General features: G+C 34.5%; 1 protein-coding gene and 1 non-coding gene across 4 annotated transcripts in view; one reads left to right on the top strand and one right to left on the bottom strand.

The window, feature by feature from the left end:
• Positions 1-23,990, bottom strand: part of DCC (DCC netrin 1 receptor) — a 1,087,479-nt gene that overhangs the window by 189,497 nt on the left and 873,992 nt on the right. For all 3 annotated transcript variants that reach the window (XM_034642890.1, XM_034642891.1, XM_034642892.1), the window contains exon 13: positions 6,506-6,647. In XM_034642890.1, coding sequence (XP_034498781.1) covers positions 6,506-6,647 — 142 coding nt within the window. The remainder of the gene's footprint in view (positions 1-6,505; positions 6,648-23,990) is intronic.
• Positions 4,349-4,456, top strand: LOC117796249. Its single transcript, XR_004620614.1, has one exon. It is a non-coding gene; the product is annotated as a U6 spliceosomal RNA (small nuclear RNA).

Here is a 23,990-nt window from a genome sequence, read left to right as displayed (position 1 = left end):
ACTTTATTTATTTCCCTTTGTGTATCCCTTTATACACAGAAAATCACACATTCATTGTCTGGTCAGAAACACATTACCTACAGTTTAAGAGCTAGGAGTATAGGTTTTTCAATTCAGGCAAAATTAGTTTTACTCCACTGCTCATGAGATATGTGACCTTAAAAAGCTTGCTTACCCTCCTTCTTTGCCTAAGTGTTCTCATTAATAAACTGGGAATATATACATAAAAAATTGTTACAAAGACTAAATTTGAAAAAAAAAATAAAGTGTTTTTTCCCTATAGAGGCTTTTCAGCTTTGTTAAGGTATACTTAATATACCAAAATTGGACATATTTAATGTATTCATTTTGAAGAGTTTGGACACATGCATACATTCATGAGACCATCACCACAATCAAGGTAATAAACATATCCACCATTTCCAAAATGTTTCTCGTGTCCTCTTTTTTTTTTTTTTTTGTAAAGGTAGAAACACTTAGCATGAGATCTACTTTCTTAACAATTTTTAATTGTTTTAATTATTACAATATTGTTGTATAGCAGATCTCTAGAATTTATTCCTGTTGTATAGCTATCAGTTTATACCCATTGAACAACTTCCCATTTCACCCTCCCCATCTCCCCTGGCAACCACCATTCTATTCTCTGCTTTCATGAGTTTGACTATTCTAGATAGCTCATATCATATAAAAGGAATCATGTGGTATTTGTCCATCTGTGACTGCCTTATTTCACTTAGCATAACATCTTCCAGGTCCATCTATGTTGTTGCAAATGGCAGGCTTTCCTTATTTTTTAAAGATTGAATAATATTCCATTGTGTATCTATATATACCACATTTTCTTTATCTATTTGTCTGTCAGTGGACATTTGAATTGTTTGTCTATCTTGGCTGTTGTGAATAGTGCTACAATGAACATGTGAGTGCAGATACCTGCTCTAGATCCTGATTTTAATTCTTTTGGATATGTTCCCAGGTGCAGGATAGCTGGATCATACGGCAGTTCTATTTTTAATTTTTTGAAGAATCTCCATACTGTTTTCAACATAGTGGTTGTTGTCAAAGTTCATGTTGGTGTTATTGTTGTAAATGTTAAAATTGTTTTAATACCAATGATCTTTTACAGATTCATATGATAGCCAGAGTCATTCATAATATAGTGAGCTAAAGATGACAATATTGTGTAGTCCAAGGAGTGCATAACTAGGAGTTGAAATGTTTACAGTCTAGTTGGTAGATCTTAGCAATGTCACTCTTCAGATCTCAGTTACCTCTTCTGCAAAACAAGGGCTGTGCATGAGATGAATGGTGTATTTCCCACTGTTTGTCAGGGACTATAGTTCAATCTCAACATGTATGTGGGATGGGCATGTGTGTGTGTATGCTTGTGCCTGTATGTATGCATGCTTATGGATGTATGTTTCGTAGCTGCTTCTAAGTATAATTTTATTCAAAAAAAGTATGGTGTAAGTAGCAATGCTTTTCTTAGCTGTTAAAAAATATATTGTTGAAAGCAGATTATCTTCTGCCTGTTTCTATCCCCAATACTAAGTGCCTTCAATCTCTGTAATTCTGTTCTATTTCTAATTTTATAGGATTTATGGTAAGAGATGATACATTATTCAAAGAATATAATTTCCCTTTATTCCCCTAATGCTAACTTTGTTGTAAAATTCTATGCTATTGTTTCATTTTTCAGTCCATAAAATACCGATACATGTTTATCATTATGTTTATTCTATATTGCCATGAAACATAAGAAAACTCTTAAAATCAATTCAAACTAACCTTCTCTGAAGAGCACTCAAAAATTAAAAACAACACTTTGAAATTTAGTTGACATGGGATCCCACAATGAAACTGATAGCAGTGATTTAAAATCCTTGTTATAACTCTGAATTACTTTGTTATTGCAGATGCCTCATTATTCTAGTAAAAAACACATACAACAAAACACCTAACAGAAAGAAGATTATTTAAAAAAAAATGCTTGAGTCTCTACACCTGAATATTTATATCATCCAAATAAAGCATTCTGGCATTTCCAATTTTCTAACAGACAAATCAATATATTCACATATCTTAAAGGTATTGGAAACATGGGGTCAAATCGTTACATTCTAAAGTACTGTAGATTCATACAGAAAATCAATTACTTCTGCGAACTAGAAATTGCATAAATTACTAAATATATCCTGGGGACAAGTCAAAACCACAGTCAGTCTACCAGCGTGTAGTACTTTCTGGCTCCTTGATACCTTGTAGCACTGAAGACATTCCCACAACATCTAGAAATGCAACAGGCATTACTGAAGTTGGGTCACACATCAGGGGAGAGTAAGGCAGAGGCTCTGAAAAACTTGTTTTTAATGTTTTAAGGATATGAGACTATTCCCTGAAGACTTTTATTTCTTCATTTCAAATTAAAAATAGAGTCTGTGTGACTTTGTTTTATAATAAATATCATGTAAATTTACAAACATAACTGCCCAGATTGTTTGTCTTCCCAAATTCACTTTATAATTATTGAAATGAAGAAGGAGCAGTATGAATGAAGGATTCAAATTGGAGTTCAAATTCGTACAAATCTATAAAAATGGGAATGGGCATTTGTGAGCTATTCTAATAACAAGCTAATTAATTCACCCTATTTCTTTGCTTTTGGCCAGAATGGTATTAAACCAGAGTGGTAATGGGTTACATCTCATGCTAATTAAAAGCTCAAATTGTCCCATATATTTTAGATGAATTAAAATATAGGACTGAATTACTTATTTTTGAATAAAGTTTATTAAAGAATATAATTAAAAATGATTGTCCTCGAGAGGAAAAATAAAGGGAGTCTGTAGCGAGCTGAATAGCGTCCACCTCAAAACTCTTGTATATCTGGAACTTCAGAATGTGACCTTACTTAGAAATAGAATCTTTATAAATACAAGCAGTTAAGGATCTTGAGATGAAACCTTCCCGGATTTAAAGCGAGATCTATCCAATGAGTGATGTCCTTATGCAGAGATAGGAGAGGCATATCTACAAGCCAAGGAATGACAAGGATTGCCAGTAACCACCAGAGGTTAGGAAAGAAACATGGATGAGTTCTCTCTTAGAACCTCCAGCAGGAACCAACCCTGCTCACACCTGTATTTTAGACTTTTTTTTTTTTTTAATGACTTCACTTTCTGTAGAGTGAAGATCCTAAAAGTTTGTATGTTTAGGGCATCAAAATCTCTATTTGATAATACTGAGTTGAATGTATTAAATTCCATTTGCCACAAATATTGTAAATACTAAGCAGTCATACCAGCAGTTTCTTCTGGCCATGTGGCTACTATTTTTCATTTATTTTCTGGACCACTCGCCATTTAGCTGTTCAGTGGGCATAGAATTGGCTTTACTGGTAGGAATTTTCAATTTTGGCAACCAAAAGACATAATATAACATTAGAGTCTTGACTTTTGTTTTTCACTTTATATATACAATTTTAAAATACATATTTTATTGTTGTTACAAGTAAGTAACAATCACTATCAATATTTTGGTATATATATATATTACTCTAAATATTTTCCTACAAATTCATATTTTTTTATTTATAAATATGAATTCACACATTAATGTTGGCTTAAAGTTTAGTTATTCATGTAACAGTATGTTTTAAATATTTAACATGTGATTTAGTATTTTTACATCATATCATTTTCAATAGATATACAGTATTCCATGATATGATTTTGATGAATTTTTTTAGGTAACCGCCTATATTTGGATACTTGAGGTCTTTTCTTCTTATAATTTGCTATTAAAGTAACAATGCAACGACTATGTTTATAGTTAAAACTTTGCAGAAAATATGGGTGCAGAATGGAATAAATTCCTAGTAGGAAACTTAGATCATGCATCTATGAAGATCTCTCTCTCTCACACACACACGTATTTACAACTGTCTATAACACATATCTCCACATTGCTTTCCAGAGAGATTCTAGAATCTTCTGGCCCACAGCAGTACATGAGTATTTATTATTTCTCTCATATGCTTTCCAGAACAGGGTATCATCATTCATTTATATCTATTACTTTAATCAAAAGAAAATGCTAACTCATTTTTGTTTCAATTTGCATTTCTCTACTAATGAGTTTGAACATTTTGTCATGCATATTGTCTATTTATAGTTCTATAAATTGAGTATTCAATCCTTAGTTTTTCAATCAGAACACTCATCCTTTAATTATTGTATAAAAATTTTATTTTATATTTTTAACCTTTTCCATTTGAGAAGGAAAATAAATTTAAAACATGGTTTCAGGGCTTCCAATGCCAATATCCACTAAAAAATAAAACATGGTGGTTGCTCCAGCAGCACACATACTAAAACTGGAATGATCTTAGAGAAGATTAGCATGGCCCCTGTATGAGGATGACTTGCAAATTCGTGAAGCATTACACATTTTGTATGATATACATCAAAATTTTAACAAAGTAGATCCTGAGAGTTCTAATCACATGGAATTCTTTTTCTTTTTCTTTTATCTATCTGAGATAATGGCTGCTAACTAAACTGATGGTGGCAATAATTTCACAATAAACACAAGTCAAACCATTATGTTGTATACCTTAAACTTACATAGCAACATATGACAATCATACCTCAATAAAACTGGGGGTAAAAGGCTTGGATATAATTATCCTTAGAGGCTGTTCTTCTAGTCTAATATTATATCTTGGGAATTATACTAAAAACTTTTCAGCAAGGTTTTTTCAATCTTGCTATTTCTTTTAAAATAAACTACACGTCATACTAAGTATCCCATTGAGCACATATGCTTCACCTCAACTTAAGGTCAATTGTTACCTTCTTCCCGTAATCGCATCAGGAAAAAAGACACAGGATCTTGGCTTTTCTTAAGCTGTTTAAATGATGTGGTAGAATGCCATAACTTCCCCTTACAGGCAATAATACCTGCCTAAGCAATTTTGTACAGATATAAAAGAAGTAATGTGATTGACAACCTACCTTGGAAGCATTCTCACCATTATGCTAAAATTTTATAGGCATAAAAGAAAAAAAAAAAACTTGAGGGGGGGAAACAGGTTTTGATCAGGTCTCAGAGTGTGGGCTGAACAAGTAGCTTACGATGGATGTGTTTTGTGTGTGTGTGTGTGTATACACTATGTATATGCATACACTATTTCCATTTCAAATGGAAATTTACTGAGTATTTGGTATAGAGAAAGGAGTAAAAAAGGGGTTACTTTCTTCTTTTCTCATCTGCAGTGATACTTTATCTATTAGCTGTAAGTTATGAGTTTCAGTTTGTATATTTTCCTGGACCCAGTTTATGTGCCATTCCAGATTTGCTCAGCTTCACCCACCAGTTCTGATCACGAGTCACTGCCATATGCTTTGCTTCCCAAGTCCCTGGCAATAGTTATGTTCTTCTTAGAGCTAAAAGCCCTCTTGAGTACTGTTGCTACCCTAGACCAAGGAACCACCACAATAAGTACTTACTGACAAGGGGAAAATTCCATGTTTGCATACTCACCAGATGCTCTGACTTCTTAGGTGCTGTTTGGGGATACAGAATAGATAACAGCCTATTTGCGGACTTTGACCAATGACAGGCTTCCAATCCAGCCACTGACTCTGATACATAGTACTTCATGTGGCCTCTCAGGAGACACCCCGGGAGGCCAAGCAAACTCTGTGTTTGCTCTGAACTTGTGGCCAGCTCAATGATATGCCACCATCATTGATTTCTCTTCTCTCCTGCTCACTTTCTTTGTTCCCTCACTGGTGCTTTCCTGGGCTTGCACCCCCCAGAGGCACTGCCTTGAAAGCATACTTCAGACTCTCTTTTCTAGGAAACTAGCCTGACATGAATTAAGGCTTTCAAGAGTTAAAATAAACCCATGATTATTCATTTTATGAAATAAATCACATATTCTCTAAATACTGCCTAGAAACTGCATCCAATTTTCATAAAGAAGCTTGACTTACTATGAGCTCCACCAGTATTTGCTACCAAAGTGAATTTACTTTTATGTTTATGGAAAGTAGAATAAACTGTATATTTCCCAAACTACCCTTCTCCAAATTTTCCAACCCCATCCTCACTGATGGGGATTAGGGGAAGAGAGATCAAAGCAACCTAAACTTGGAACCATTTGATTTGATGGTTTTTTAAAGTTATTAGCTAAAAAGTTAAAAGTTATTTGACAAGTGGAGCTGTTGTTGAATCAGCAATGCTGAGAAGCTAATATGGATTTAAAAAAATCTGATACATTTATTAAGATGATGATCCAGAAGCAACATCTTTTCTGAAAGCATTATAGAGAATATCAAGTTAAAAATATAAAGGTTATTCTTGTTCAGACCAATAAATGTCACCTGTCAGGAAACAAAACAAAAAAAAAATTGTTCCCTGGAAGTGAGAGTATATTTTATTCTTAAAGCATTTAATTCATCAAAACCTTGTAACACGACACCATGTGAACACTGACCTGTGAATAGGTACCAGAGGTTGTTGGGCTCCAATGTTTCCATCTCACCCCTGCGGGTTGTCTTTCTGTGTCGAATTTTGTAGCCAGTAATAAATCCATTTTGTGTGCCTGATGGAGGAGGCAGCCAGCTTACTTTGATACTCTGCAGAATAATAGATGTAAATTAAAACATTGGAGAAAGTAAGGACGACAGGATGGGGTCAAAGAAATGACCCAAACCTAAGTGTGAGTAAAGCAGAGAGGTAAGAAGTGCTAGGGATTACCCCGCAGAACCAAATGAAACCCATTCTTACTATCTGACAGTATGCCTCTTTGTATGATTTTGGACAAAAATACACAATTTATTTGATTGATTACATGTATTATCACCTCTCCTTTGTAAATGCCACTAAAATGACAGTAAAATATTCTAAAAGGTATAAACCTATGAGGAAATAGAGAATAGGAATCTAATGGATGAAAGATGTTAACAAATATTTAAGAGATGAAAACTGAGGGAAGTGTGGTGGCTGAGCCAAAGGGGAAAGATGAAACCTAAATTACCCCTTAAGAGATATTAATGAAAAACAAGGTGATTTACATGACAAAGTTCAAAGAGGACTAGAAATTGTTGCTTCCTAAATACCTTGAAAGACAAAACTGAAGCATGGTGCTGAAATAAAAGATGGACTGAGGTCCTACCCACATCCAGTAAAATCAATCTACTAACCCTCAGTGACCTGGGAGTAGCTGGGAGTTTTATCCTCTAGGGATATTGGAACAGAATCCACAAATTCAGAGATATCAGGCACAGAAGAGAGTAGAGATGAGGTTAATGGACTTATTTTTGACTTATTAAGTCAAAGACACCCAAGTCTTCTTTCTTTTTCTGCATTCAGAGCAATGACAAGCAGGTGTATATTCCCCAGGCAGAATATCAGGTAATAATTCTCTAGAGAAAATTGTAAGTTTGGCCCTAGAGAAAACAACAGCCAGGTTTCTGATTAATCCCCCAATAATGAGGCTCCCACTTAATAACCCCACTCATGCACTAGAACTTACACTTTGAAATCAGCTTTTTAGGACATATTTCATTTTAATGTAAACCAACAATTTAAGACTATCAGACATTAAAAAAAAAAAAAAGCCTTTACTCTAAAAGACAGAGGAAAAAATACATAGAATAATCGCCCTTGAAGGAAACAGAATGCTGTTTCTTCTTAGAGCAGAGAAAGGATCCAAAAAACTGTCTTTAATACCTAGATAATCTAAGAGAAGACATTACATCTGTGAAAAGAATAAAAATACAGAAAAAAATAAAAGATTTTTAAAAAATATTATAACATTTATAATTTGGTTGCACCAGCTAAATATAATAAGTTGGAAGATAAATTAAAAGAAATCTCCTAAAATTCAGTGGGGAAAAAAAAAGATGATCATAGAAATTTGGAGAGAAAAGATAAGAAATTAGAAGTTTAATGCATAATTTCCAACATCCAACTAATAAGATGAAATAATGAAAAAAATAGGAAAAATAGAAGGCAGAAAATTACCAAAGAACAAAAACAAAAACAAAACACCTTTCCCCCAATAAAAACCTTGCAGAACTGGAAGATTTGAGACTTTAGTCTAAAAGGGATTATGGAATGTCTGACATCATGCATGGGGGAAAAAAAAAACACAAAAAACTACATTAAGGCACATTACTGTGGAACACTAGCGCCTCAGGGAGAGAGGATCCAAAAGTTTCCAGAATGGAGGGAAAAAAAAAAGCAGGTCACATAAAAAATGATCAGGAGTAAAATAGTAATGAGTAAGATTTCTCAACAACATTTCAAATTAGAAACAATAGAACAGTACATATAAAATTCTAATCCGAAAAGATTCTAAACCTGGACTTCCAAGGCCATGAAAACGAAGCATCAAGTATAAGAAAAATGTAACACAAGTATAAGAATATATGCTTATACAAGTATAGGGACTTTTCAGAAATACATGATTTCAAAGATATCCATCTGGATTCCCTATATCGGGAGACTGATGAGGGTATGTTTTGGGAAAACGAGAGTGCAAACACAGAGAAAAAGATATGAAATCCAAGAAATAGAGACTCCAAAACAGAAAAAAAAAATGGAATTCTCAGGAATACAGTAAAGAAAATTTTAATATAAGATTGGATATAATGAGACATAAACTGAAAAGAGTACATACTGTGTAATTCTGCTCATATGAAGTTCAAGAATAGGCAAAACTAATTTATAGTAATACAAAGCAGACCAGCAGTTGCCCGTGGCAGTTGTACTGGGGGACTGACTGGCTATGGGAAGAAGGAGACTTTTCAGTGTGGTGGAAACATTCTGCATCTTTATTTTACGTTTGTTACATGGGTGGATACAATTGTCAAAATATATCATTATGGGGTGAATTGTGCCTCTGTTCTAAATTTACATGTTGAAGTTTAAATCCCCAATACGTCAGATTCTGAGTGTATTTGGAGGTAGGGACTTTGAAGAAATTATTAGGTTAAATGAGGTCAATTAGCATGGGACCTAATCTAATCTGACTGGCGTCATTATAAGAAATGAAGAAGACCATGTAAAGATAGTGGAAGAAGAGAGCCATTTATAAGTCAAGGAGAGAGGACTTGGAAAAAATAACTCTGCTGATACCTTGAACTCTAAGAAAACAACTATCTGGGTTTGTTTAGGTTTCCTCATCTGTGGTGTTTGCTATGGCAGCTGTAGTGAAATAATACAATCATAGAAATAAACATTGAAGATTTGTGCATTTCACTTTAATTAATTACACCTCCAAGAAGAAGTAGGACTAGAATGAAAATGAAGAGGAGGAGAAGGAAAAGGAGGAGGAGAAAACAAGGAAGAAGATTGGTGAAGGAGAATAGGGATGGACGTGTACAAGACTGCTAAATCCTGACATAAAAATAAATCAGCAGGTGATATCTAAAACTGGTGAATTAAAGCTAAGGAATGAAGGGACAGCTACCTGAGCACATTACTGAAAACCGTGAAGGTAAATCCCAAAAAAGAAAGAGTGATGAACGTGGGAGTCTGGAGGGAAAAATTAATTTTGAAAAAATAATGTGCATGTAATACTTAGATGAACATTTAAATTAATTATTTTTTAAGATTTTATTTATTTATTTAGTGAGTGGGTGAATGGGCAGAGGAAGAAGGAGAAAGAGAATCTCAAGCAGACTCCGTGCTGAGCATGGAGCCCGTTTGTGGGGGGGGGGGGGCTCAATCTCAAGACCCTGACTTGAGCTGACATCAAGAGTTGGACACTTGACTGACTGAAACACCCAGGCCCCCTAAATTAATTTTTAAAATAAACATACACAGTTGTTCTTTTGAGGTGGTAGAAATAAATGACTGTCAGAAAGAGGCCAGACACAAAGTCAGGGAATGGATTTCTAAGTCCCTGGCCCACAGCCACAGGAACACTGTGATATTGTTTCGATCACGTGGAAGCATGGAAGTGTAGCAGAGGCAGGGCAGTATTCTCCAGGGAGACTGAAGTCTTAGCCTCTTCTTTTAGATTACTACAAATTAGCTATCGCTCTACAAATGACTAAGTGCCTTTGTTAAAATATTTTAAAAATTACGTAAAGTCAGTTACCGGCTAAGCATTTTTAAAATGTCAATGACATGCCAACTACAGTCAGTTCTCATAATTTGCAGTAGCCATGTCCCATAACATTGCCAGAAACACTGAATTTATAAATATGGTAATATTGCTCCTAGGGAAAATACAGGGGTGCCTGGGTGACTCAGTCATTAAGCGTCTGCCTTCGGCTCAGGTCATGATCTCAGCGTTCTGGGATGGAGCACCACATCAGGCTCCCTGCTCAGCAAGAAGCCTGCTTCTTCCTCTCCCACTCTGCCTGCTTGTGTTCCCTCTCTCACTGGCTGTCTCTCTCTCTGTCAAATAAATAAATAACATCTTTAAAAAAAAATACAGGTTTAGGTTCTTATGAGTCTTTGTTTACAACATTTTTATCAACTCATCAATACATAACCTTGTTTTATGTATGTTTCTGCTTAAAGACATCTTATCTAATATTATTGTTGATACATTAGCATTAAACTCGTGGCCAATAGCACTATAACTCATGCCAGAATGAAGTTTATCTAACACATGGATTTCCTCCCTAAGGCACATCACAGTCTCTTGCAATAAGTGATACTACACAGCACTTCAGCATTATGCTTGGGGAGCATTTTAAATAGCAAAATCACCAACAGAAAGCAAAAGTAAACAAATAAATGCAAAAGTAAACAAATAAATGAAAAAAAAAGTGGCATTTATTTGACCACAAAATGGACACATGGTTACAATACAAGAAGTGTCTCCTTGTTCAACCTCAGCTGGGAATGTGTGCTTCTGGAGATTACAATTCTTCCATGATTTAGTATGTGTATAAGTCTGCAACTGACTGGGAGGGTATTGTGGGTGTTGATTTGGGGTTACCAATACATTCTGGCAAGTAGGTGAATCTGCAAATACAGACTGAAAATAATAAGGATCAAGTGTAATTATATAACAAATGCATTTTAATAATTTTAGAGGAACTTAGATAAATAGAATTAATCTGATGATTTAAATCAGAATATATCTGAAAGAGTATGACACTACTGAGACAATGTATCTCACCCTCATTACCCTTAAAATGTGGCAAACTAAATGCCACTCTTAAGAATATTTGTTAATAATATTTTGTTTCCTTACTATAGCCCCGGGAATGGTCTGAGCACCCTATATATCCATGTCAGTTAGGTTTTTTATCCTCACAATGATCCTATGAGTTAAGGTCTGTTGTCACATTTTTTGTACAATCATATAAATTAGGATACAGATGGGTAAGTACCTTGAACCTATGTGGTCACCATGTGATAGAGGCAGTATTTGAACAGAGATCATATAATTTGAAGATGGGATTCTTTACTATTTAATATTGCCTCCCATGGGAGTTCAAGAGGCTAGAGTCTAATTCATTCAGTTATCACTCATTCAAAATATATTAACTGCATCTCTGCTGTGTAGCAAACACTTTCTTTGGAAACTATAGAAACACCCAAATAAGTCATGGTATATCCATTCTGTCTGAAGAATAGATACATAAACTCAATGAAAACACAAAGTGTTAAATACTAAAACATAGATTCCCAGAAAATAAAATGGAAATACAATAGAGGGAAAAATTAATTCTGTCTCACATGGTCAAGAATGACTTCCAATATGAATCAAGAAAAACTTCAAATATGAGTAGAACTTTATGGAGGGGATAGAAAAGATAAGACAAAGGGGATATCAAGAGCAAACTCAAGATGTCATGACAATGTACAGCACCTTCAAGTGAAGGTCAAGTAGTCCCTTAATGGCTAGAGCCAATGGGACATATAGGACAATGCAATGGAAAGATAGATTGGAAAAAAAGTTAAAAGTCTTTTGGGACATGCCAAGGAGACATATGTTAGATCAGTGTGCTCATTTAAGGCATTTGGCTAAAGAGGCAAACTAGCAAATAAAATAGTTATATAATGTCCCTGGACCCAAAAGAATACATAGCCTTAAATAACATACACTCACCAATCCCTTCTCTCCCCCACCTCCCCCCACACACATACATGCTCATGAGTGGCTGTGTTCTTTGTTTTCAAGTGTTTTAGAAACTAGCAAAGAAAACCAGATTTGATGAAGAGTCATAACTTGTATTTATATTCCACTACTTATCTTACTTTTATTTTTCAATGCTTCAAGGTAGCCATGACAGATATTATTACTATTTTACAATTTGACAAAAGAGGAAATTGAGGCGTGAGTTAAATGATGGACAGAAGTCAACTTGTACTATCACAGAAAGATCATCCAATGTTTGAGCCTAATATTTTTATTACTTTATGCTAAAATAATCATAGAACTTCTACTTGGCAATTCTACTCACCTAAATTCTCCTACAAAATATTCTTGAAAGAAATAAAACCTGAATTTAAATAATTAGTTTTTAATACATCCAATCGGCCTTCCCTTAAGTAGCCCTTGGCAAATCAAGAAGTGTTATTTTCTATGGACTACAACTTTATTTTTTGAAGTTAAAAGTAAATTCAAATAGAAAAAAAAATACAAATGAAGACATTAAACTTTGACCAAGAGATAGAATCTTATGATTTCCAGTTACTACTTTGCTATGTCTTTGTTGAGAGACCTCTTTTAAGTCTTATAAATGACTCTAATCTCAATGCACATATTGAAACAAGGAAAATAATTGTGCTTTAGTATGTCTACAAATGGTTGTAAATCACTTACTAAGCCTGGATAACTTAATTATACTAATGATTACATGAGCAATACTTAGTTTTTGACAGGTAGTAATTTTTCTTGATCATATTTGAGGATTTTCAGTGATTGTATAAATTATTCCCACATAGCCAATACCTTAATATCGATGCCTAGCAGCAATTAATTAATAGAATCAGTTATACACTCTACACACCAGGAGGCAAAGCCCCTCAATGGTTATCATTCATTTTGGAAGTAATTTCATCACCTGTATTCATTCTCATGGATGGGCAGCAGCTAAGTTTATTAGCATCTTTTATGCTTTCTCATTGGTTTCAAACAAGAACCAGCAGAAGGCAAAGGCTCAAATGGTCAAATTCTTTCCTTGTAGGTTCTCCTTCTGCAGATATGACTAGATGTCCCAAATTATATTGTTTTGGGAAGTTAATTAAAAGTATTCAGTAAATTTTTCATACTCAATGGCATAATGAATCTTATTTTCTGTATGGGACCTGTTTTGTCAGTGCTCAGTAGCTCAGACTTCATTGCCCATCACCCACAAAGCCAACTAAAGCTGTCACTGTTATGGGAACGTTCTTGTACCTAGTATTCACGGGTAAGCCTGGTAATTATTTTTATTAAAAATACTTAACACATGACCTTTGACATTTGAAAAATCAATTCTAATAGCTGTGACTTGACTTTTGGTTCTTTCAGTACTTGAGAGGGTGAAATTAATCCTTTTCAAGCTGTTGCCAGTGTTCTATTTTGAATCAAGTATTAATTTCATTTTTTTTCAGATCTGAAATAAAAGAAAAACTGTAAAATTTAGCTTCCCCAAATCCTTCCCTCTCCTTTTTGATTATCATAATAATGAATTCGTTTCCAAGTTAACTTGGTGGGAGCAGTTAGGTTTACTGATTGAAAAGAAAAGATCTCCTTGGCCATTATTTTCTAACTTTTTGAGACAACCCTATTCCATTTGGTGATGTGGTATTATCCTTTTCATGGACTCCATTTATTCCTTTCTTTACTTTTCCTTTAGCGTATGAGTAATAAGTAGCAAAACAAACAAAAAAAAATGGTAAGTCTGCCACCCCACATTTTTCTTAGAAGCCACATTTCATAAGCTTCTGTTTTTAATTCACCATATCCCACTGCACATTGGCATTTTGCTTTACTCTGTCTAGCATGGACTGCAGAGGAAGACAAGCCCCATTCCAAACATATGCAGGGACTGTAGTAAAGACTTTTTTTTTTTTTTAATGTGGTTTCATCTGGATAGCATTCCCATAGAAGGGAATTGAAGGGCACCACTTGAAAGAAGGTCCTTATGGCAAATAAGAATGGCTTGGCCGACACAGCAGGAATCTAAGGATCTTGAAACTTAATTGAAAATAACTTTTGAACTCTGCCCCTTATTTCTGTTGTGTATTTCTGGTGACTTGTTGAATCTCACGTTGCTTGAAGAATGAAATATGCTTTCCGCACCCATGAGACCCTATAGCTTTTTATTAAAGAGTGCCGTCGGCACTTTTAAAGAATCTCTTTTTATTGTATCCCTGATCTGTCTCTTTATTTACATTCCCTCTGCCACTGCCCCAACTCAGACCTTAATTACCATTGCCCAGAATATTGCCACAGCTCACTAACTAATCCCCCTGCCTCTGGGTGTCACCCTCTTTTCACCCATATCCGTTATCTTCCTGATCAGGTGATGGGTCACTTAAGCACTCTGTTGGTTTTCTCATCTGCAATACGAGAAATACCTACGTCAGAGGATTGTGGTGTGGATTAAAAGCAGATGATGGGAACATGCTTGGAACTTCAAGGGAGGGAAGGAGGAAAGAGAAAAAGTGAGGCAAGAGGTCAAGAGTTTAAGAGATGGGGAGGGGGAAAATAAAGACAAAAGTAAACGAGGGTCCGAAGGAATCAAGCAAACAATGATGCTCTCACAGAGCGGACCTAACTTACTTGTACGCTGACTCAACAATTTTTCTTCCACGCATTAGGAACATTGAGAGAGATAAGTCACCTAATAACACTTTTTAAACTCCTTTTCTTCCATGAATATTTACTGAGCAATTTACTCTGTAGAGGGCAATTCACATTTCTTGGGGTATCTCACAGAACTTTCTGGCATGGGTGATAAAGAAGAGACTTTGGAATACAATGGAGACTAGAGGAATGTGAAAAAGTGAAGAAATGCTATGTATGTTTTTGGAGGTAGATTTGACAGGACACCGTGATTCATTAAATGTCAGGTGTAAAGAAGGACAAGTCATCAATATTGACCCAGGTTTCTGGCATAAGCAACTCAGTAGATGATAATGCATTTACGGGGATAAGGCTGTCTGAAAAACAATACATTTCCAGAAAAAAAAAAGTTTACTGGACCTTCCAGTAGTATCAATAAATGACACTTCACAGAAGTTGTAGAAACAAAGGCTACCCATATTAATAATATTCCAGTTAAGTCTGGGAAGGGCATTTTTTAATTTTATCATTTAGAATAAATGATATCTTAATAATACCAAAATTATAAAATAACAACATCTAATACTTAACCTTTGATATTTATCTAAATAGTTGGTAAATATTTTGTTGGTGCTGAAATGAACTGAATTGAACTTCAAACTGGAATAGAACTTAGCTCACTAATTAAACAGTATTTTAAATTTTATTAAGTGTATAATTATGTGAACAATTTTCCAAATGTGTTTGGCTTTTTTATAAATCTATATACTTTATGGGACTAACCAACTATGGATTTGATAAGATGTCAATAAAATATTATGAAGGCCTTATATAGTTTTCCTCCAGTTATATACTATTCTAACAGATCTGACATGTTTTTACTTCACTATCATAAATACGCAATCTCTTGTGATAAGTGAAGTTAGAAAACTGGGTAGCATACTAAAATTGGCATTCTTGAGTTCATGTAGGCAACTGTTATCCAAAAAGACATAAAGCCATGTTAGCAAATACTTTGTGTGACACATTTCCAGAGTGAAGTCTGTTAGTATCACTCAAGTCTAAGTAAATATTTGTGCAATAATAAAAGTACGTTTATATACAAATTGAAAAATACTTGACTTTAAACAAAATTTTACGTCCCAAATTCAGGCAAGTCACATTGCTTTGTTTTATTTAAAAAATGAGGAAATCTAGCCTGTTGTGATCTTGTTTAATGGCTTTGAAATGATAGGAACATTTCTTCATCAATAGGTTAGCTTAGTTGTAGAATTGTCTTCCTTTATCTCTGCCCTCCCTGGTAGCCCCTGGATCTCTATAGATGGTGCCAGTGGGACTCCTCCCTGAGGATTAAACCCTACCTGACCTAATCTGGAAAAATCCTGTTCCTGGTTATGTTGTGCTAAGCCACATTGGGATTTTTTCTCAGGCTGCTCAACTTCAAATCATAGCCTGCAAATCCACTTTGAGTTGGGTCTTAGTTTTAGTGACTGGGTATATCTCGGAGGGATGTTGCCTTGTATCTTTGTCAATGTCCTTTTACTTTGGTAATCTGCCTGGTTCTTCCAAAACACCCAAGTTGACTGAGTCCTCTAGCAGCTAGTGTCTCCTTTGTGAATCTCTGAGGCTGGGAGACTTCCCTGACAATTGTTACTCACCTCTCTGAATCTAGGCATTACCTGCTTTCACACTCTGGACTGCCCAAACCTCTGGTCTTCTGCTATAATGTCCGAAAATCCTTGTCAGCTCTTTCTGACTCCACCCACCAGGTACAGCTGCTATTTACTACTCTGTTTGTTTGGATACTGTGACCGGTCTTCCGGAAGGAGCATTCCCTAATCATGTTCCTTACTCCTGATTTAGGGGCACAGCCCTCCTGACACTGGATCTGAATTCCACACCCATTCACCCCACAGAACTGTCTTTTTCAGGTGTAGACAGTGGGCACATATAAGATTAAAAAAAATGCACACAGTGAAAAATGGCATCTGGAATATTCTCTATTTCTTACATGTTCCATTTTTATATTTCTTAAAGTAAACTGGGCTAAATTTAATTTGATGCTGAGAAATTGACATGCCACCACTCTTTTCTGCTCCTTTAATCAAATTCTGAGAGCTCAACCTTCATGATTCCAAGGAAAAAGGGGAAACTAATCACTTATCTAACCTACTTCATTTTAGTAGCATAGGGGAATTGAACCAGTAAATTAAGGTCAAATAGGTTTCCAAACCTACACTGTGAGAGCATCAATCCATCACCATCCAAGGAGACACAGGGCATCCCATGGTATACTGGTAATTTGGCAGTCTGCTAAGTTAGTATTTTGGATACTTTCAGAGCAATATTTTAAAAAAAATTCCTATGTAATATAAAGATGAGGCACAAAAGTCTATCAGAAGAAAAGGGGACAACAACCCTGTGTGGTCCACAGACTCTTTTCCAGTGGTGTCACTAATTCAGCTCTGGTCCCAAATTCGCATACCTATTCTACACAATAGATACCAGTCATCTATTTAAAAATTAAGTCCAAATGTTAAATAAAGCTTAAATCCTAGGCATAGGTAGATGGAAATATACTTCAAACTTCCTTGATTCTTATAACTCGTGCTTAAAAAATCTTACTGGATTTTTGTCTAGCATGGAGTCCTGAATTGCCATTTAGAGAAAAGAGAGACTAGTATTTTGTAATTAAAAGATATTCAATAAGTATAAGATGGACGACAGAAAGCATACTCTCAAGCTTTTCATTAATTTGCGAAGTGTTGTTAGGAATCATTGACCCAAATGCATGGATTGTACATCACACGGCCACTCTTTCTCTCACCTAATTGTCGAGGGGTGATCAGTGAGAAAGAGTTCAGAAATGTAAAAACACTGCAAAATACAAAGTTCTACTCTTATTTATTTTTTTCATTTTACAATTCTTGAGTTATCAGGTCACTTTGGCTTCTATGATTGTGTATCGAAGACATAATACATAAATGAATGAATGATTCTTAACGAGGCAGAATTATCTTCATAAACACTTCATCTGATCACAACAACTAGATTACATTTCCCTGGAAAACAACTTTCTTTGACACCCAAAAACCATTCAGCGCAATGTGTAAAAAGGTGGTTTTGTTATGATAGATTTTACCATATTCTGTTGAGTGGCTCATAGAAACAGTGCTTTCTCCATTGATTACAAAAACACTGTTGGAGTTGATTCTCAGGTATGTAACTATATATGGTCTCTATTACTGGAAGAAAAATGAAGAAAAATCAATTATTTTTTCCTGCTAGCCAGGCTTTCTTGGCCAACTAAATAAAATTAACTGAATATTCCAAAGCCAACCAGGAAAATTACCCCCAAATGTAGACTATAGTCCACACTAAAGGGAATAAAAACAGAAAGGTAGAATTGGATGTATCTAGCATCTTTTTTTTTGGTAAACTCTTGGATTTAAAAGAGGTTTTGTTTTTTGTTTTTTGTTTTCCCACGTGATAATTTGCTATGCATAGCCTGGTAGCCAGGCCTGTTTTATTCTAGGTCCTAGAAACTGGGGATGTAATTTCTAGGAGGTATTCACATTTTGACAAAATTCCATTACGATAAAGCAATTTGGTTGTTCCCTGGAGTTCATGATAAAGCGATCTTATGAGTAATACATTTCAGAATTTGTCAGTATCAATAGACTTTATTCTCCAGTACCCAAGTCATTCCCTGGAAGTAAGCTGGATGTTTAGGGAGGCTCATTAACTCCTTCAGATCACTAGGTCCTTTCTCAGGCTATTCATTTCTACTAAATAAAACTAGTAAAAGCAATGTAATAGCCTTGATGCAGGAACTAGAGTTAGGAAAGCCAGAACACAAATACATCAGCAGAGTTATATGTAAAATTATACCCTTCAAAGGCACAAGAAAATAGACCAATATACAATTTAAGGCAGAAAATACAGTGTCCACTTATTTCTCACTTCTTTTGTTGGTTTGTTTTAGAACATGGAAACCAAGATATTATTCGAGCAGTAAGGTGAATGGCATAACTTCATATTAATTTATTTCACCAAATATTTAAGCAACTGAGGCAAGAGATAAGAGTTTAAATACTGATTTATACCAAATGAAATTTTTTTCACATATGGGATAAAATGCATTTATCAAAAACAACCAGTAGGAACTTACAGTATTGCAATAATGTACTCATGTTAAAATGATCATGATATACCAATTGGTCTCTTAAAAAATGAAATATTAGCTTAAAGGTTGTACAGTACTCAGTAAGAGAATAAAAACCAAGTTTTTACAATGCTATATACAAAAATTGTTTTAGCGACAAAACCACAGGCTTATCACAAAAACAATTTGTATCTAATGTTTAATAGAATAAATATGACTGCAAATGAGTCTCATCCTACACAGAACAATGCCCTCTGTGCTTAAATGTACATTAACATTTAAGGGCGCCTGGGTGGCTCAGTCCTTAAGCGTCTACCTTTGGCTCAGGGATTGAGCCGCACATTGGGCTCCCTAATCCACTAGGAGCCTGCTTCTTCCTCTCCCACTCCCCCTGGTTGTGTTCCCTCTCTTGCTGGCTGTCTCTGTCAAATAAATAAATAAATAAAATCTTTAAAAAATAATAATAATAAAATAAAATTTAGGCATGGCCAATATTGTGGGATAAACACATACAGCTGTGTCTATATTAAATAAGGGAAAATATTACTATGAAACAATTTTCTTAAAAAAATGCAGAAGTGGCTATTTAACAGAGGCATATCTTCAAGCAAACTGTCAAATTAGGCCCTAAGTAATTAATCTCTGAAACCAGCGGGCTTTCAATCTCAGAGCAACCATCTCAAAGACATGACTTACCATGTAATTACATGGGACATTACAATGTATTTATGAGGTCATTTGTTACAATGTACAGTAATTACAGAGTACTTACATAGCTATTTATGTCTCATAAAATGAAGTGAGACTAAATATTTTAATTGTGTTGGAGAAATAAGGGAAAATATTTGAGTTCCAAATGTCAGGTGAGATTACAGGTCAGATTGACATAACTCATATTAACAGCTGGCTGCTTCCAGAATCACAAGTGTTTTGTGGAGCTCTCTTATTAGAAATGAAGGTTTGAGAAATATTTCTTCTAAGAATGAGTGAGTGGAATTGTTTTCAATTTCAATGTTCAGGTAATACCAGAAGACAAACCAATAATATAATTTACTATGTACACTTTACATACAAAGCATGAATGTCCAGGTGTCAACAGAGTTGCTAGATTACAAACAAGGTCATGTATAATGTATTAATAAATGATACACCATACAACTAGACAGAATAATAAAATAGCAGGTCTTCTGTTTTCCATTTCTACTATTTTGATAAAAAATGATATTTGTTCAGATTTTCACATTCTTAAATATGTAGTAAAATTTCAAAGTTGTGTGTTTTCCAAGTTTCTTCCCTTCATCCCATAATTATACTTGGAAATTCTTAGTTAGCCTAACAAGTGAATTATGGCAGCCAACAGAAGAGGATTCTGTGCTAGTTACATCTGAAACATCATGATATTATGAATAATGGAGAGCTCAGTGCTCTCATTACTACATCGCTGATTTTAAAAATTAAAATTAAAAACTTTTTGGATTCCTAATCATCTGTTCTCTTTGGATTAAGGCCCAAAGCAAATCTCGTCATTATTTATATGCATTGCTTTATTAGTTTATTCAACAAACATCCCGAATGCCTGCTATGTTCCAGGCATGGTGTTACCACAGAGTCATATTCACCTAAAACACTTTTCTTGAAGAGCATGATCCTTTCCAGTGATAGATTTTATGATACTGTTGGTAGATTGGCCTTATTAATCTATTAAGTTTAATAGACATACCATCCTATGCTCTCCTTTTGGTTAAATAAATTCTGGCTTTACATTCAGAGTTTATGCCTTTAAATTGGATTGGTCATTATTTGATGAATCATGAAAGGCAAACAGTATTGCTCAGCCTTTGCTTATTCTTGCTAAGATGCCTCTGTTCATGTGATTCAATGATTAGAAAGTATAAAATGATGTTCAATTGTGATGGTATAGACAAAATATTCTTTTCTAAACTTTAGCCTGTCTTGTGAACTTCAACAATCATTTTTCAAAAAGAATAAACGTCAAATCTTTTTTTTTGTCATGCAGATATTATAACTACCAAATTGCTACAAATATGTGAGCTAATTAATTCCTGTAAAGACTGATCAGCAGGCTGACAGTGATACCAACTGCAGCCTCCTGGCAAAACAGGGATTCCATCAGTGTTTAATGACTGTTACATTCCTATATAATAGTCCCTGGATTTGCCAAATCCAGATACTCAGGGTCCACAGAACCATCTGCAGAATGTTGCCTGTTAATATGCTAATAAACCAATTAAGATTCACAGAATTATTCAACAGCCACTCAGGTCAATTCTGATCAACTGTACCAATTTTATTTATACATGCAGAAAGAACTGGTCCATTTCTCACTAAAGTTCTAAGAAGCTACTCAGAGTAGTTAGGAACACCATCTCAGGAACTCATTCTAATTTAAGAAGAGTAAGAGATAGTTTACTTTTGAAAAAAAAAATTATGGGTAACTATCAATACTTCAATCAGTATTTCAATTAGATATGCATTCATTATGTGTCCAATTGATTAACAATTAGCAGCACCTGTAGTTGGCTATAATTTTAATTACTGATTACACTATGGCTGATTACTTAAAATGATACCTGTGTGAACACCATTGGATTATAAAGAAAAGAATAAAACAATTCCAGAATAATTAGTTCTATTAAAAATGAGATTAAAACCAATTCAATAAAACATTTTTAATGTTTTTATTTTAAGCAATGGTAATAGATTTTTCTTAAATTATACAATATGGAGAGAAGCTAACCAATGATTTTTTTTTAATGTAACTAATCTGCCATTTTCCTGGAAGATGTGGAAGTACTTCAGAATAAGCCATTGTCCATCAGAACAATAAGCATGAGAAAGAAGATCCTAAATAACAATAGATAACAATAGAGCCCCATTTCTAACCTGCTTTTTAAATATTCATGTTTTAGAAATGGAAAGATATGTTGATCCTTTGTCATGAATATGACAGACCCATTGACAGTCATCTTCAAAAGAGATCTTGGACTATATTCTTTAGGCACAAAAAGAACGTACATAATTGTTTCAAACATAGGTTTTTAAAAAGAGAAAGTCAATTTTGAACTAAAATATCTTAAAACTAGGTAATAGTTGCAAACACTCTGGTGTACAAAATACCATGTGTTTTCACTTTGGTATTCTAAGAGAGGATTTGTAGCAACTCTTAGAACCAACAACTCTTCCAAACTTAAAAAAATATTCTTCACAATTTCATACTATTGCATCATATTTCTTTCAGAATTTAGGACTCCAAAAAAGGGATTGATGCATGAGCTATGTAAGTTTTTTACAACCTTTTTTAGTATAAATGAAATATTTGTGCAAGTGTCTGTTTTAAACAGAGTGTTTGATATTTATTTCCTTTTTGTAGCTCTATTAAAAAACGTTTCATGCAAAGACAAAATTAGAACAGTATATCATTTCACAATCACCAGGATGGCTACGATCAAAAAGACAGATAATAACAATATTGGTGAGGATGTGGAGAAATTAGAATCCTAGTATACTGCTGGTAGGGATGTAAATTGGTGCAGCTGCTTTGAAAAATAATCTGGCAGTTCTTCAAAAGGCTAAATGTAGAGTTAACTATGACTCAGCAATTTCTTTCTAGGTATTCTCCAAAAAAATGAAAACACACATTCACACAAAAATTTATACACAAATGTTCACAGCAGCATTATTCATAATAGCAAAAAAAAGTAGAAACAACCCAAATGCCCACCGTCTGATGAATAGATAAACAAAATATAGCATATCCATACAATGGACTATTATATGACCATAGGAAGCAATAAAGTATTGATAGATGCTACAACATGAATGAACCATGAAAACATTATGCTAATTGAAAGAAGTCACTCACAAGAGACCACATGGTGTATTCCATTTATATGAAATGTGCATCTTAGAGACAAAACTTAGATTAGAGATCGCCTACAACCGATGGAGGAAAGGGATAGGAAGGAAATGAGGGGTAACTGCTAAAGGGGAGAGGACTTTTTTAGGGATGGTCAAATGTTATACAACGAACTGTGATGATGCATGCATAACTTTAAATGGGTGAATTCTGTGGTATGTGGATTATATCTCAATAAAGATGTTACAAAAGTAACTGCATCACAAAAATTAGATTAGTATAATGGACACCAATATGCCCATCACTTTGACATCAAATTCTCAATTTATTTCCACTCTTATTATATGTATTTACTAAGCCCTCTAAACTGAGATTTATTTAAAGAAATCCTGTAAAGTGGAGAACTGCACCTATGTGTATGGGTCTCCCCACAAATGAGAGGTACATTCTGGAGGGACCTGAATACAACCTATTTTTAATACTAATCCCTAATATGATGCTCTGTACGTATGGTACTCACAAATGTTTACAGATGGCAGTGGTGACAGACTGAACAAGTATGGCCTCCAGAAGGAGGCAGTGTAGAAAGCGGTAGAGTAAAACTCCATCGCTTTTTAAAAGTGCTTCTTTTGAGGACATTTAGGAAGTAACGTATGGTTAGGGGCTAAAGCATCTGCAAAGAGCTCAATTCGTTAAGAGCCCTAATAAAGCCCATGGGAAATTTGGGGAGGCTCCAATCCAATTCCTTTTAAAAATGATTCTTATGTAACAAAACTAGACGGCGAAACATGGTTCCAGCCTACATAGGATTTCTTTAGGGGTATGGGGGTTGAGAAACTATTGCATACAAGTGAATGGCTGAATTAAGTTGAAGTTGATCAAAGGTCTCATAAAAAATCTTTATATGCTTATTTATTTACTTAAGCCCAAGAAAATTCAATGAGAATATATGTAATGTTTTCATGGGCTAAGTGCTTTTTCTGGCAGTGCTCATCACAGTTCTGTATTTGTTTGATTATTTGATTAATGTCTCTTTAGTTCCTTAGAACTTAAGCTCATAAACTTTTCTATTTCTTACTGTGGGATCCCTAGTGCCAACAGTAATGTCTAAAACTTAGAATATATTCAATAAATAGTTGTTGAATTAATTAATAAAGAAGGATTTTGATGGAATTAGTTCTTTGTTTAAT

The sequence above is a fragment of the Ailuropoda melanoleuca genome, chromosome 14 (genome assembly GCF_002007445.2).
Source record: "Ailuropoda melanoleuca isolate Jingjing chromosome 14, ASM200744v2, whole genome shotgun sequence".
Taxonomy (NCBI): domain Eukaryota; kingdom Metazoa; phylum Chordata; class Mammalia; order Carnivora; family Ursidae; genus Ailuropoda; species Ailuropoda melanoleuca.
This window is presented reverse-complemented; position numbering and strand designations above follow the sequence as displayed.